This window comes from Mchenga conophoros, linkage group LG22 (genome assembly GCF_057382185.1).
Source record: "Mchenga conophoros isolate Kocher_MC1m ecotype Shallow Benthic linkage group LG22, M_conophoros_male_GT1.1, whole genome shotgun sequence".
Classification (NCBI taxonomy): domain Eukaryota; kingdom Metazoa; phylum Chordata; class Actinopteri; order Cichliformes; family Cichlidae; genus Mchenga; species Mchenga conophoros.
The window spans coordinates 14,493,110-14,507,826 of record NC_140546.1 but is presented as its reverse complement, the minus strand read 5'-3'; the positions used below and the strand labels follow the sequence as shown (position 1 = coordinate 14,507,826).

The 14,717-nt window shown below is 39.9% G+C and overlaps 1 protein-coding gene across 12 annotated transcripts in view; it reads right to left on the bottom strand.

The window, feature by feature from the left end:
* LOC146549093 (sodium bicarbonate cotransporter 3-like) overlaps positions 1–4,064 on the bottom strand; it is a 58,725-nt gene extending 54,661 nt beyond the window's left edge. For all 12 annotated transcript variants that reach the window (XM_085262136.1, XM_085262128.1, XM_085262134.1 and 9 more), the window contains exon 1: positions 3,949–4,064. In XM_085262136.1, the coding sequence (XP_085118262.1) occupies positions 3,949–3,990 (42 nt within the window). In that variant the 5' untranslated portion in view covers positions 3,991–4,064. The remainder of the gene's footprint in view (positions 1–3,948) is intronic.
* Between the last annotated feature and the right edge of the window lie 10,653 nt (positions 4,065–14,717).

The window sequence follows — 14,717 nt, the reverse complement described above, 5'->3', positions numbered from 1 at the left end:
TTACTGTATTGTGTGTGTATAACCTCTTTTTAAGTTTTGTGGATATTATACATGGTTACGCTGAGGATATGTCGGCCAATTTCCATTGGAAATGCCTTTTGGTTAAACTGTCAGCGAAGAATTTGCATTTGCACTGTTAAATTTTTATATAACTTTAATGGAAAAAAGAGCTGCTTGTTTAAGTGAAAATACATTGATGGTGTTTTTTGCACTAATAAAGTTGTGGAGTTGTAAAGTATTTTGTCTAGTGTCAATTATATCGTCAGTTATATCGTTATCGCAAATTTTCAAATGTATATCGTGATAAATATTTTTGGTCACATCGCCCTGCTCTACTGTCCAGGGTGTACCACATCTTTCACCCAATGACAGGTGAAATAGACTCAAGGCTATATACTCATGATAAAGATCAAACATGCAAAATATAGCCAAGCATAAAATTATTCTGCCATAAAAATAAAAACATTCTCTAGCACTGAGGCTGGTCAATTAAACATGAAGTAAAACCCATGCAAAGGCCTCCCTATAAATACCACAAACACTGCCTGAGAAGAAACTAGCTTATCAGCAGAATATATTACGACACCAACTGTCTGCCATCTAAAATCCAGTTTTGTGATCCCTTCCCAGACGCCTTAACGCCCACTCACATCCTGGGCCTTTTGACCTTAGTAAATCACATGATAGGGTGAGGCTAGGTTTCACAATGGGTTCACCCGAAACCTTGACTGATTGTGACCCGCACCTGTTTTCACACCTTGGCTCATGTGATTAGGTAGAGGATCAATGGGACACTCCCATAGGCCTTAAAATCTGGAACTCTCCCCTGATTGCTCTTAGAACTGAAGAAGCTTCTCAGATGAGAGGTGAAATGTCTTTAAGGAAACTTGGAGAAGTCCAGACGCTTTTCTTTCCAAGATCCTTAGACGTTAGCCTAGCAAACGTAAGTTCAATTGGTTCAACCAAAAAAAACCATCCAACACTGGACAGACTTAGCACGACAAAGCTACCTCCTCATTCAGAGGAAGCTAATGGCTAAGTCACACAAGTAATAATAGGACAGCAAACTCCTTACAAAGAAACAATTTCAACTTGTGCTGACTGAAGTTTGATGGTATTACACACTTTTTGCTGTTTTATCAGAAGTAGAATGCATGTAATTTAGGGCTGCCACAAACGATTATTTTGATAGTCGACTAGTCACCGATTATTTTTGCGATTAGTCGACTAATCAGATCATCCATTGGACATACAGCTTATTGCACCAGCAGCATCTGCTCTTATATAACTATCATTAGCTTACAGCTTGAAGTGTTTAAGGTATGTGCTAACTAAAAATAAAGACAAGATGACAGTTTATTAAATTTTAATGAAATCTGCAGATTGTTGTGGTTTAATAAACTCCTTGCTATCTAAAATATAACAGGACACCGGAGTAAATTCTTGAGCATCTCACACTTCTGATAATCAGCTGTCTGCTTGACGTTTATTCAGCTGTGTAAAAACTTTAATCTCAGCCAAACCGATTTACTCAGGAACAAATAAAATACTAAAAAAAAGCCAAACAATGACATTTTGAAGTTATCTAAGTGACTTATATATATATATTTAACCTGAGTAGCGAAAGACGGCGGTGGGTTTGAAAACGATTTGCCGGGAGTCCGGTGTTCTCACGGCTCTAGTTAGCCTAGCCTAGCCTCCGGCTAGCTATCGAGCTAGTGGGTAACAGACGTCTCTGAAAACGTCGGAGCACTTTTGAAAATATGTGGTGTCTTGATAAACTGAGCAGATATTTGAGGTTTACACAGCTACATTCTCGCCTGAAAATATGTTAAACATTTATTTTGTGACCCAGAAAGAATAATAAGAGTAAAACCAACTAGCTGCCACCATTGTTGGAAACTGAGCTGGGCCGCGCTATGAATTCTGGGACACAGCTTCTTCTTCTTCGGGGTTTAACGGCAGTTGGCATCCTTGTACATGCAGTGCTGCCATCTTCTGTTTCAGTCTGTTATTACACTCTTAAATCCTGCTACTTATTCCTGCGTCTTTCAGGATCTTACAAAGCTTCAAACGACACGTCGACTATTAAATCAGTCGTCGACGATTTTGATAGTCGACGTAATCGTGACTAGTCGACTAATCGTGGCAGCCCTAATGTAATTGCCAACTTGACCGTATTCAATCACACCGATGTCAGACTGGTAGCAGACTGGCTGTCCTAAGGCAACATTTATGGCTGGTTTTAGTGACAGTGTTTGCATGCAGGACAATCTCTCTTTTCAGTAAAAGTAAATAAATAACTGAAGTGAGACGAACTCATCCAATTGGATAAAACATACTGACAAAGTCTAACTTTGAAGACATAATTTGCAGTTTAAAAAAAAAAAAAAGTTGATTGCAGTATATATTACTTCAATAACCCTCATATTGCAAAATGTTTAAAATTAGCAATAATATCGTATCCTGAGTGAAGCATTGTGATAGCATCATATCGTGGGGTGTCTTGTTATTCCCAAGTCTACTGTATATGACAAACTCAAGAGAATAATGACCGCTCTGTGCCAGAACATAGAATGTGTGCATACTTTGCGGGACTCTAACAGCAAGTCGTTTTAAATTAACAAGAGCCAGGGCCAAACTAAACAATTGCTAAGTCTTCAGTCGCAGTTAAATGAGATTATCACTGCTTAAGCACATTTCAATAAGCCTCCCAACAATAGCAGGGGTCAAACAGCAAGCCTGATAATACCATGAGCAGCTTGTTGAAACAGATTCATGCATTTAATCATACAGATGATAGCTGAACCGAACACACTGCCCGACTCAAAGCTCACCAATGGTATGTTCTTGAGATTGGTCATGTAAATATGTAAGCACACAAAGGGGCCTAGTGTCAGAGCACATTCTGACCTCCGTGTCTAGGAAAGAAGTGCGCATATAGCTGAAAAGTCATTCTCACTGTACGGCTAGTGTGGTTGAGCTTCCTCACTTGCACGCACACTTTCTCACGCGCACAAACATGCATGCCACATAAAGACAGAAGTGGGACCCTACACCAGCCATGACGTCAGTCACCCTGCCTGCATTTTAAACTTAGCTCTTTTTGGGAGGGGGTCTTGAAAGCAGCACTGTGTGTTTGATGCGCTTATCATCCTCCTATCTTTAACACCAACAGATGTGCGACTTTAGCTTGTTCTCGCCCACAACTGCGTTTAAACATCAAATAGTCGAGAGGTGGTCCTGACTCTTTTGACGCTGTGCATTTTTTTCCTTTCACTTACGTGTTTATTTTTTCCTGTCGAGCTGCACCTTTACAGTAAGCTTTAGCAGCATTTCCTGACACGGAAATATCACAGCAGAAAGCGGCTTTCTATTCTGGGGGCATTTGATATGCAAACGAGGTTTTATTTCTGTAGACGTGCTAGCGGCAGATGTCCTCGCTTGCGGAGCTGGGGCACATAGCTTCATTTTAACGGGCAGGTTAACTTGTTGAACGTGAGAAGAAAAATGCACAACTGCCTGTACAGTCACCCGTCATCAATTACAAGCATGATAAAGTAGCCTTATGCTTGTAACCATATAAATATTCTGTTTCATAAAGTAAGCCACTTTGGCAACAAAGTAACTGATTTAGTCAATTTTTTTATATCATTTGTTCTTAATAACGGTAATAAGTTAACCGAGCAGGCCAATTAAGTCAAAGCAAACCAATTCCAGCTATGCGAATAACAACCGGGATGGTAAATAACTTTCTAAGAGAACCTGCAGCTTCGGCATGTGACACAAATAGAAAGCCGGCTAACAATAGCATTCGCCGGATGGTGCCTCACTGACTCCCACGCATCCCTGATACTTGTAGCGCTACCTGGCAAACGAGGGGCAAATACGTACAAAAGAGCCGCACAGTTACAACGGACGTCTGGGTCGTGCTGTGCGGGTACTCACTGCTCTCAACAGGGGCCTCATTTGTTCCGAAGGACAGTCCATTTTCACCTGGTTAGTGTTTTCTGCCAGCTGATAGTTGCGGTAAGTGGGAGCCTTTGCAGTTTTCCTACGAACTGGGTAAGAAACGCCTCTGAAGTGATCGACAGCGACGTGTTTCCAATTGACTTTCAATGCCCGGCATTCTCGACCAATTAAAATCCAAAAGGAAACAACAAGGGTGGGGTCTACTCCTCTGACGCGTGAAGTCCCAAACGGACCTTTTCTTATGTTTTACCTCGTCAACCCTGCTGGAGAGTAGAGGATGATTATACTCAGAATTAGACATAATAAGGGCACTGAAAGACAGGAGAGAGAAACTGACACAGTATAAGTCAAGCAGCCCATATTTGATTGGTTAAAAGGTGAGATGGATCCAGTTCACATTTGACATTTTCTTTTGTACTGGGTCTAAGTTGGACAAACAAAAAATATGTAAAGTAAATTCAGTTGTATTGTTGTATTATATACATGATTATATTTAAATTATATTTCTTCCAAATTTAAAGTGTTTTTTCCTTTTTATATATATTGTTATTTTTATAGGTTATGCTATACACTTTGCCGCTTTAATAATGTGAATTTCCTAATTATGAATCAGGCTTATCTTACTACTATCTTATCTAATAGAAAAAAACATTCAAAGAAATAGTGTTTGAAGTGCACGCTGATTTATAAAACTAAACATGCTTGGGAAAACACAAAGTCAAACAGTTTCATCATCACCTGTATGTTTCTGGTCATTCTAAAAGTAAAAGAATATAAAGGGATAAGAACAAGCCGATATTTTTCTGATTAAATAACGTAAGCTCAGGCTTCTAAAACCATTAATCTGTAACAATCATGTAGTAAAGACTAAGAAAAAGTTTAAATCTGTACCATCCTCTTACATATAAAATTTGACTGTGTGTTTTGAGCGAGGGATGCAGCCTTCTCCGGGCTAGCCAGGGAATTTCACATGGAGCCAGTGAAGTTCCTGAAGGACAGAGGTGATGTGTTGGTGGTGTCAAGACACTGGGTCTGTGACCCAGTATTTTGAGTTTATTTTGTCTGTCTGATTTCTTGTGATGTATTAGAGTAATGGTAAGTTCTAGTGTTATTATTACAATGTCTTAATTAGGTTTTGTTTAAAGTTTCATCCATGCTCCCTTGTTTATGTATCCTTTTGATTCCTGTGTAAGTCTCTTGTCCCCCATGTATGATTTTTAGTTATGTCTGTCCCTTGTTCCCCTTATCTGTTTCCATGTTCCTCTCCTTGTCTATCATTCCGTGTCCCCAGTCTGTTATGTGTTTCATGTCTCCGTTTTCCATGTCATATCGTCAATCTTGTGTTGTCATAGTCTTCCTCTCTTTATGTTTCCTATTTTATTTTGACAGTCTTGTGTTTCTGTGTTCAGTGTGTTTTGCTTTCTCTGTGGCGCCATGTTCATTTGTGTCAGCTGTGTTCCCCATGTGTTTCCACTTCCCTCATTAACGTTCTGTGTATTTAAGTTCTCTGTCTTCCTTTGTTTTGTGTCAGGTTGTCTGTAGAGTTCTGTCCTCGTGTTGAGTTTTTTTAAATCATGTTCAAGGTTTTGTTATTTGTCCCTTGTGTTTAGAATTTAGTTTTCCAATAGTGTTCATCTACCTTTTGGTTTCTGTCTTTTCCCAGCCAAAAATAAACGGCTCACCCTTTGTTAAATTATAGTTTTGTTCCAAGTGTCTGCATTTTGGTTCTCCTCCTCCCTCCACACGGTCTGCCCGTACAACCCATGACAGGTGGGAGGGGGTTCTGGTAATAATGCAAGCAACTGAGTTTTGAACCAATTGAAGCTTATGGAGGGATTTTTGGGGAAGACCATGTAAAAGAGAATTACAGTAGTCAATGCAGGAGGTAACGAGGCTATGAACAAGACTGGACGCAAACTGGATGGAAAGAAAAGGAAGTAATCTTCAGGGATGACACCAAGGCTCTTAACCTTAAATGATTTGATGGAGTGAGAGACAGTGTCAAAGGCTGAACTCTGATCCAAAAGGACGAGAATGTTGAGAAGAGCCAGTTCTGAGTAGAAGATCATCAGTGACTTTAAATAAAGTGGTTTCTGTGCTGTCAGTGACATCAGTGGAAGATTGAAATCTCTCGTATATATTATTATGAACCAGGTGTAAATGAAGTTGAGCTGCGACTTTTCAAGTATTTTAGAAATAAAGGGTTGATTGTTAAACAGATGAAGGTTGTTAGGATCTAAGGCAGGTTTTTTCAGTATAGGAGTGACTGAAGCAATCTTGAATAAAGAAGGAACAATACCGGTGATGAGTGGGAGTAAGGAAGACAGGCAAGATTTCAACAGTCCTGTAGGCATAGGTTCAAGATGACATGTAGCGGGCTTCGATTTACATATGGACATGGAAATATCAGCTATATCAGGAACATGAAAGGTGGAAAGGGGCTCAAATTGGAGAAGAGGTTCTGAAGAGGGGGTAGAAACAGCATTTGAACTGAGTTGCTGGTGAATGTTATTAATTTTCCTATTGAAGAACAGCATCAAGGAGTTACAGGTTTCAGATGAATAGAAGTGTGGCGATAAAGTGTCAGGGGGTTGAAATGTAAGTAATGCGATTACTTAAAACCCATTGCTGTTTCTTGAAACTGTAGTTATATCTGCACCAGTGATTTAGTAAGAACCGGTTGGCTGAATCATCCAAACATCTACAGAGAGACTGTCTTTTTTTAAATAATTTTTATCTTTAGCAAGTTCAGTACAGGTAGAGACAGATACGCTTAGATCACTGTATTAATTTAAACCTTCTTTATGTTTTATAATGATTCATGCACAGGTGTAGTTCACATCCTTGCAGGTTCAGCTGAGCTGTGTCTGCCAGTTAGCAGAGTCCTTTCTTTGCAGAGCTTGTATTTTCCTCCTGTGCCTGCATGGATTGTCTCCAGTCACACCGATGTCCTCCTATAGTCCAAAGACATGCATGTAAAGTAAACTAGTGATTTTAATTTGGCTCTAGGTGTGAATGTCAGCATGAAGGAGGAAAGAGGAGGTCTGAAATGCTGACTTTTTTTTTTGCCCTCCAGACTAATCTTAAGATCATGCCACCTCAGCTTCAGCAGCACAGCTTGGACGAGAATGATTCCTGAAAATCATCCCTGCCAAAAAAGTTAAACACAGAAATGTGTGATATATATAGAATGTGTGAGTGTCAGAGCTATTTGTGTGCAAGGGTTGATTAATTATTGATATGAACAAGTGACACACAAGCCTCAAAGCAGAATTTTCCCCTAAACAAAAGGCACAACAGTAGCCTGCTATCAAACACAACTGTCAGCTCATTGCACTCTCATGTTCACTTCTGTAGCAAAACAGACAAACGACACAAAAGGAAACAGAGGAACAAAAGGGAACTGTTGTGCAGAAGTCTTGAGCCTCACCTCATGTCTCATTATTTTGCTAAGAAACTGGTAAATATGTGCAGTTACTTATTGAAACGTGCAAATATACATGGAAATACAGTAGTATATAAAGCAAAAACAGAGTTTCTGTAGTTCTATCAAGCTTGAAAGTCAATATCTGATATGACCACCTTCATTCTTTACCACAGCCTGAACTCTTACTCATGTTTTCTTGTCATTTCTTTAAGTCTTCAGGAAAAGCTTTGCAGGCTTCTTGAAGGATGCTTAAAAGCTCTTCTTTGGATGTTGGCTGCCTTTTGTTCTGTTCTCTGTCAAGATGATCCCACACTGCTTCAATAATTTTGAGGTTCAGGCTCTAGGGACGCTCACTGTGTTCCATTCTCTTGTTTTTAATCCATGTATAGTTTTACTGCACTGGTGGTGTGTTTGGGATCATTGTCATACTGAAAAAATAGATTGTTGCTTCTCAGACATATTCTGGGTGGTCCTGCATGCTGGCTCAAGCTGTAATGCTACTTTTTGTCTCCATAATTCCCTTAATTTTGAAGATAACAGTGGCTGAAATGCAGCTGCATCATGTTTTACAGATGGCTATAAACACTTAATGTCGTACCTCTGTACTAATGATAGTTTCAACCAAAAATTTCTAACTTAGATTCATCACACCATAAGACTTGTTGCTGCTGATTTTCAGCCCTGGCCTTGTGTTATTTGGCATCCTTCAGGCTTTTCTCCCCACATCTTTTTCTCAAGAGTTTCATCCTAAACTAATGTGGAAACATTCACGTTTTATCACCTAAACCTCAGTTGGTCATGAGCTGAGTGACCAACAACACCAATGTTCCTGTTGAGATAAAAACTGAACGGCCCTATAAGTAGAAGTTATACCACCTATAAGCAGAGATGGGCAGTAACGCGTTACTTGTAACGCGTTACTGTAATCCGATTACTTTTTTCAAGTAACGAGTAAAGTAAGGGATTACTATTGCAAAAACGGTCATTAGATTACCGTTACTTTCCCGTAGGAACGCTGCGTTACTGCCTTACTAAAACTGTGATTTTTTTTTTTTTGCGAGAATGTCTCATGACAGTGACGTAAGCAAGTGCAACGTTTGTGAAAACAGCTGTGTGCAACAATGGATACTATATGGAGTGTGGGAGAGAGTATGAGCATGTAACGTTTAAAGTGTGGAAGTACTGACCTTACTTTAAGTTTGATTCCATAAAAAGTGACAAAAACATTAACGTCCGTTGTGCGTGGGAAGAAAACTTCTTTTTACAACGAAAAAAAACCCCTAAACCTCTGAGCAAGCACCGAGTGCACTACGATGTAATGGGAAACTCACAGAGAAACTCGCAGATTCTTCCACTGACCGCTGCGGCACACCTGCACCAGGGAAAACCTCCGCCTACTCTACTCCTGCTTTACAGGTGAAAATAGAGCAAAAGGACCGCTGAGTCTTTGACTTTATTTATTTTCTGCTGTGTTTTACTTGCATCTATTTGAAAGATTGAGTGTAAACCCGCTCAAATATATATATATATATATTTTTATGTGCTGGAATGTGCAGAAAATAGGTTTAAATAGGTTTAAAACAAATTTCTTCCAGTCAGAGAGTGTTGCATATAATTAAATTTTTGCTTGATGCATAAAGTTAAAAGATTAAAACTAATAAAACAAGTTTTAAAAAAGGGACTTTTCCATTTGATTACATTTTGTATGATGGATTATGCAGAAAAAGTAGCATTGGGCTGAAAGATCTATCGCTTTATCACCTATTCAGGTTGTAAATCGTGTTTTTAAAAAGTAACTAAGTAACTAAGTAATTAATTACTTTTGAAAATAAGTAATCAGTAAAGTAACGGGATTACTTTTTGGGGGAAGTATTCAGTAATTAGTTACTGATTACTTTTTTCAAGTAACTTGACCAACACTGCTAATGATAGTTTCAACCAAAAATTTCTAACTTAGATTCATAACACCGTAAGACTTGTTGCTGCTGATTTTCAGCCCTGGCCTTGTGTTATTTGGCATCCTTCAGGCTTTTATCCCCACATCTTTTCCTCAAGAGTTTCACTTTTCTGTAATTATTCATCTTCACCAGCAGATGGCAATGTCGTATTAAACAACTCTTTCTGTTACTACAAGTCAACACAGCCAGAAATGAAGATATTTCATTCACTCTATAGATACACTGCTTTCTCTTCTGTCTGCTATTCCTCTCCCTTGTTTTATGATTTAAGGTACATATTCACTTATTTCTAGATCATGACAAATGACTGAAAATAGTGTATGGTGAACCACAAAGAAAGCCACAGTTTAAATTTACTATGTAAAGCTGATGTGCCCAAATTATCATAATAATTTTCACTATTGCAGTTTATCTAAATGATCCAGCCCTAGAAGCCCATCTTCAGCCCCACTAAACCACCAAAACTTTTATTGTTATTCCAGTGAACACCCTCAGTCATGTGCATTATTACATAATCTCCTGGTTCTCTAGGTGTGGCACAAAATGCACTTCGAAGATAAACCAGACAGGTGCAAACAGCCAAAGAAGTCTGCTCGTTCAGAAGTGTTCAGGGGCGTTTTCCTTTAAATAGAGCCCAATCCTCACCCACCCATCAACCTCCGGCATAATCACGCGGCAGCTCAGAAATAGAACTGCGAGGTGGGAGATCAAACTATCACCTCTTAATTGTAGCCTGAGTCTTAAAGATGCTGAGAGCCCATTAGCGCACAAAGAAGTGTGCTGTGTACTGCTCCTTAAACATGCATCAGTATAATGCAGCTGGGAGATGAGTCAGAAGTTAGACAAGTGGAAGAATCACCACAGTGGCATCCACCTGTGCTGGGACTCGCAGAAAAAGATGCAGATTGCAAGGTGTGGTGATGATGGGAAAGAAAGTTTTCTCCTTTCGCAGCTTCGGGAAAGAAGAAAGGGAGAAAACATTGCTAAAAACTTGTAGCGCTTAAAAAAACTGGAGACTTGATGCCATATTTGCAAAAAAAAATCATAAATAAATCTTTAAAAAATATCTAACTTGTTGAATCCTTACAGAGGTCACAAAGATAGTTTTCAATTGCGCTGAGCTCCAAAAGGTGACACATTGGAGAGTGTAAAATGTTAAGTAAAACCCACCAAATGAATATTGATTGTGTCATGTTTTGTCTCAGAAGCTGTAGAAATGAAGAGTCCCTTTCCCCCAGAAGGGTTGGTGGATGTTGTTTTTCTCCAGTGGTGAGGCCTTCTGAGGGTTCCAGGAGAAAAAAGGAAGAGAATGTGAAATTCCCAAATCTGCTTGAGCGCTCCATCAAAGTGCCAATGCATTGATTTTGACCACAGATCTTTTCCACCCAGCTGCATCTATGTGCCCTACCCCAAACACTGCTCTCAAGACCAATGTCTTGCGGGAGCGTTAGTGCCCCTAAATCCTGTTCAACTCCTGTGGGACATTCGGGGGAAGGCGGAGTAGAGGCCAGTGACCAGCATGGTGTACCCAAATCGACACAGGGATGGGCAGATAGTGGGAGGGGTAGGTTGTGGAGAGGGTAAATGGTGTTGGTGATCAGAAGGAGAAGGTGGGAAGAGGGAAAAGGGTGGGGGTCTGGCCCGTCGAGGTGCGTTCCACTGCCCTCCAGAGGGAACACAGGGGTTTGAAATCAATGTGCTGTTAAGTGCAGCTTAGCTGCGGGATACTCTTTCCAGCATTATCCATGCACCAATGAGTCAAGGCCGTGCTTGTGTGCTGCATATGCAGTCTATGGGTACCAACAGGAGGCCCTTCTACACCTCCGGTTCTTTTCACCTCCATGCTCTCTGCCAACACTCAACGGTCTTCTCCAAACAGTTGTGGCCCTGCTAACTTGAGACTCATCTCACACCAGGGTCTCACTCAAGCAGACCTGTGAGCATTACATTCATACTGTAGTCAACCTACCCTCCAACCCCACATCCACTGTTGGTGAACCAGTCCAAAAGAAAGCAATGAACTAAATAAAGCCTCATGTTGTGTACATAAAACACCCTGGGAAAGACAAAAGAACACTCAAATACTGTCAATGCACTCCACTTAACAATGCATATGGTTGTTATACATAAAACAAATTACAGGACAGACATTGGTGTATAAAGGTGTCACAGTATAATCTAGTACAGTTTGTTTCCTTGCCTTTGTGCTCGTGGAGTAATCAGAAAGAAAACTGTGTTGCATCATTTCAGAAACAATTACAAGAAGTAGATGTGACTCCCTTAGACAAATGACATTAACCTCAAGATATTTAAACCAAAACCTTTAGTAAAATAAGAGTGATTAACTAGATCATGAGTGAAAGCATCACAAACAACAGAGTGGCCATATGAGACTCAAAGAGTCCCCGAGGAATAATTCTGCAGTAATTCTAAGTGGCTTGATAATCATTTAACAGAGGTGACATTTATCAACACATCAAAAGAGGAAATATAGTGTGAAGAGGAATCAAAATTGCTTCTGTCTCAGCCATGACTGTTACTTTTTAAAAGGGGCGGATATAAAACCTTGACCCAGACACGCGTCTGCCCGTGGCTGCATTTAGTCAGTGAGAGCAGTAATAGAGTGTGACTGAAGGTGAGGAAACAGCCTCAGGCCTTCATCTGTGTTTAGATGTCAGCCCTCCTTGGGTACAATATCTCCATAGCCTCCTTGGCCTTTCTTACATGGACTCTCAACATGGTCACCAAAGGACAGCCTGAGGGAAGGGCACAGACATGCGACTGTTCACCTACACACACACAAACAGACACAAACACACAAGTTTTACACATTCACTGCAAGACTCTGGTCCTCCTAGGCCTGTATTACTGACACTTCAACAAAACACAGTCAATTACTGAGAATGTAGCTAGCAGTGTTAACAGCTGTAGAGCAGAGCAGTCAATTGTTCAGGCCTTATCCCAATGCGCATATCTCTAAGTTAACACGAGTTGAATTTCTGCAAGCATGCTGCAGAGGTGTCTATTGATTACTGTACTTCTTGCTTGAATGGTTGAGAAAGACACAATCTATCGACTTGTTGTTCTTTAGAGTTGCAGGGAGCTCACAAGAATCCCCTCCTATTAACTTGTGAAACAAACTGTGAGAGGATCTTTACAAAGCTTCGGCTTAAGATTATACGTGTAGTTTAGACTCGGTCAAAGTGTCTGTGTATCATTCCGCTGCTGTTTATATCACTTCATGGACAGGAGGTTTTATTTCTGAGTGATGATGGCAGAGATTGGGCAGTAACTGCTGAACAGGGCGACATATCTTGACAAACGAGGCACTCACCTTGGAGATGGTGTGATGGTCACGACAATAGCTAAAATGGGTGTGGTGTAGTGCAAAAGTCTTAGAAAGGCATCAATCACCATCAGAAATGTGTCTGATCACTCCCAAGTTTATTCTGTAACATCACTCCAAGTGCACAGCCAGTGTCATGAAAAGCAATCTTCGGCAACACAAAAGGAGTCTTGCATCGTCTCGACTTCCCTTTTGGCACCTAAAATATGCGCGCAATGTTTCGAGCCATCGTATTATTTTTAGTTCGAGTCAAATTCTTTCTTTTTTTTTTTTTACTATGAAAGCAGCATTATGTCAGGCCTTGCAAATTTAAGAGAATACGCTAAACTTTGCTGACATAAGAAGTTACTCTGTGGCTTCTATAAGAGGGGAATGCGATGGCTGAAGTAACTGCTGTTTCCAATGAGTTACAAATGTACTGCCTTCCTCTTCTGTTGTCTCACATCTCGGCAACTATCCTTTCTAGAGAGTGTGGAAACTGTGGTCATACGGCTCTAATCTTGACAGCTATTCTCCACATCGCGACAACTGATGAACAGAGGTCAAGACAACATGAAAAGGAGAAGAAAAACATCATCAGATGCACTGAAATACAATTTGCTGACACGCACAAGTGCAAACATTTTTATTCTCTAGGCCCAAACCCCTCCCCCCCGAAGAGCCTTTTTCTTACAGCTTTCCTGAGAGGCCGGGGCAATCAAGCACTCTACCTTGTTAGGAGGTGTTAATTGGAGTTAGTCAGACTCCTCACTTTGTCAAGGAGTCTGACAACAGAATTAATTAGAATTCAAGTATGTAAATCAATTCAAATTGGGGTCCTTATGGGGATGGATATGAAGTATTTTCACCGAAGAAAAAACAGGCACTGAGAACATGAGCCAAGAAGTCTCGGTGTGAATATTATGACTTCTCTTTTTGCGGATTTTAGTTTCACCAATCCACTTTTGGAGAGGCCATAGATGCGCAGTATAAATAGAGGTGTTAAGCTGAACGCTGCCCTTAGATGGATGGTTTATGGACTGTTTTCCATTTAGTTTTTTTCTTCTTCGTGTTTTCCAAGTATACACATGCCTCAGATGCAGTTGCATTCTTAGGTAAATGATAAAATGTGTGAAAACGCCATGGCAACAACAGTGGAAATGGTAGTACTCCCTCCCCGCTTTGTGTGCTTTTCACCTAATTGAGTCTATGTTGTGAATCATGTCATGTAAAACTTATACTTAAATTGCACGTTGCTCACTTGAATTGTGAGCCGCTGTGTTACCTTGTAACACTTATTTGTGGCATGAAAAGGATGGCTCAGCGCTTTTATGCATACGCGCCGTGGATTCTGAGAATTTCAGCTTTACATTTCCATGGGTGAAGCGCAAAAAAATACATTATTGTTGCCTTAAAACAACCTCTAATCTATATACCATCCGATGTCATTAATATTTAGTGTTGTTTCCTCTGATTGTTCCTATTTATGGTCACAGTTGTCTGCATGTGAAATAAAAAAGAATAATTAAAATCCATATTTTTTTTAAATAAACAAGACTAAATATAGTTTATTAGTGAGATGAGTCAAATTTTAATCAGTTGAAACATACAAAGTACAGCTGGGAATGGTGTTCATTGTGTGCCTTATTCGCTTGGTTAAAACTTCTGACCTCCATCTATACCAACACAAGATAAGGCAGAATTGTCTTTCACTGATTTTTGCTGAGTTTGAGAGAACCAGCATGTTTAGATTCCTTGTGGATTTTACACACTTTATTTTGTTGCAAAGTCAACGATCATTAGGCGTGCTTTATTTTGAAGGCCAGAATTTTCAGCCATAAAAGGCAGTAGATTGTAAAAAATGAGAAACTTGCTCTTCAATTGTACTAAAATGTCTTAAATGCAGTGTTTTTATCAAACGTGGGAGCTGTTTCGTCTTAAAATGCACGCATAGATTTGTATTTGCGGCTGGTGAACATCCGAGAGCTGTTACTGATCGCTCTTCGTATAAATAAAACATACTCAGACATTTGAA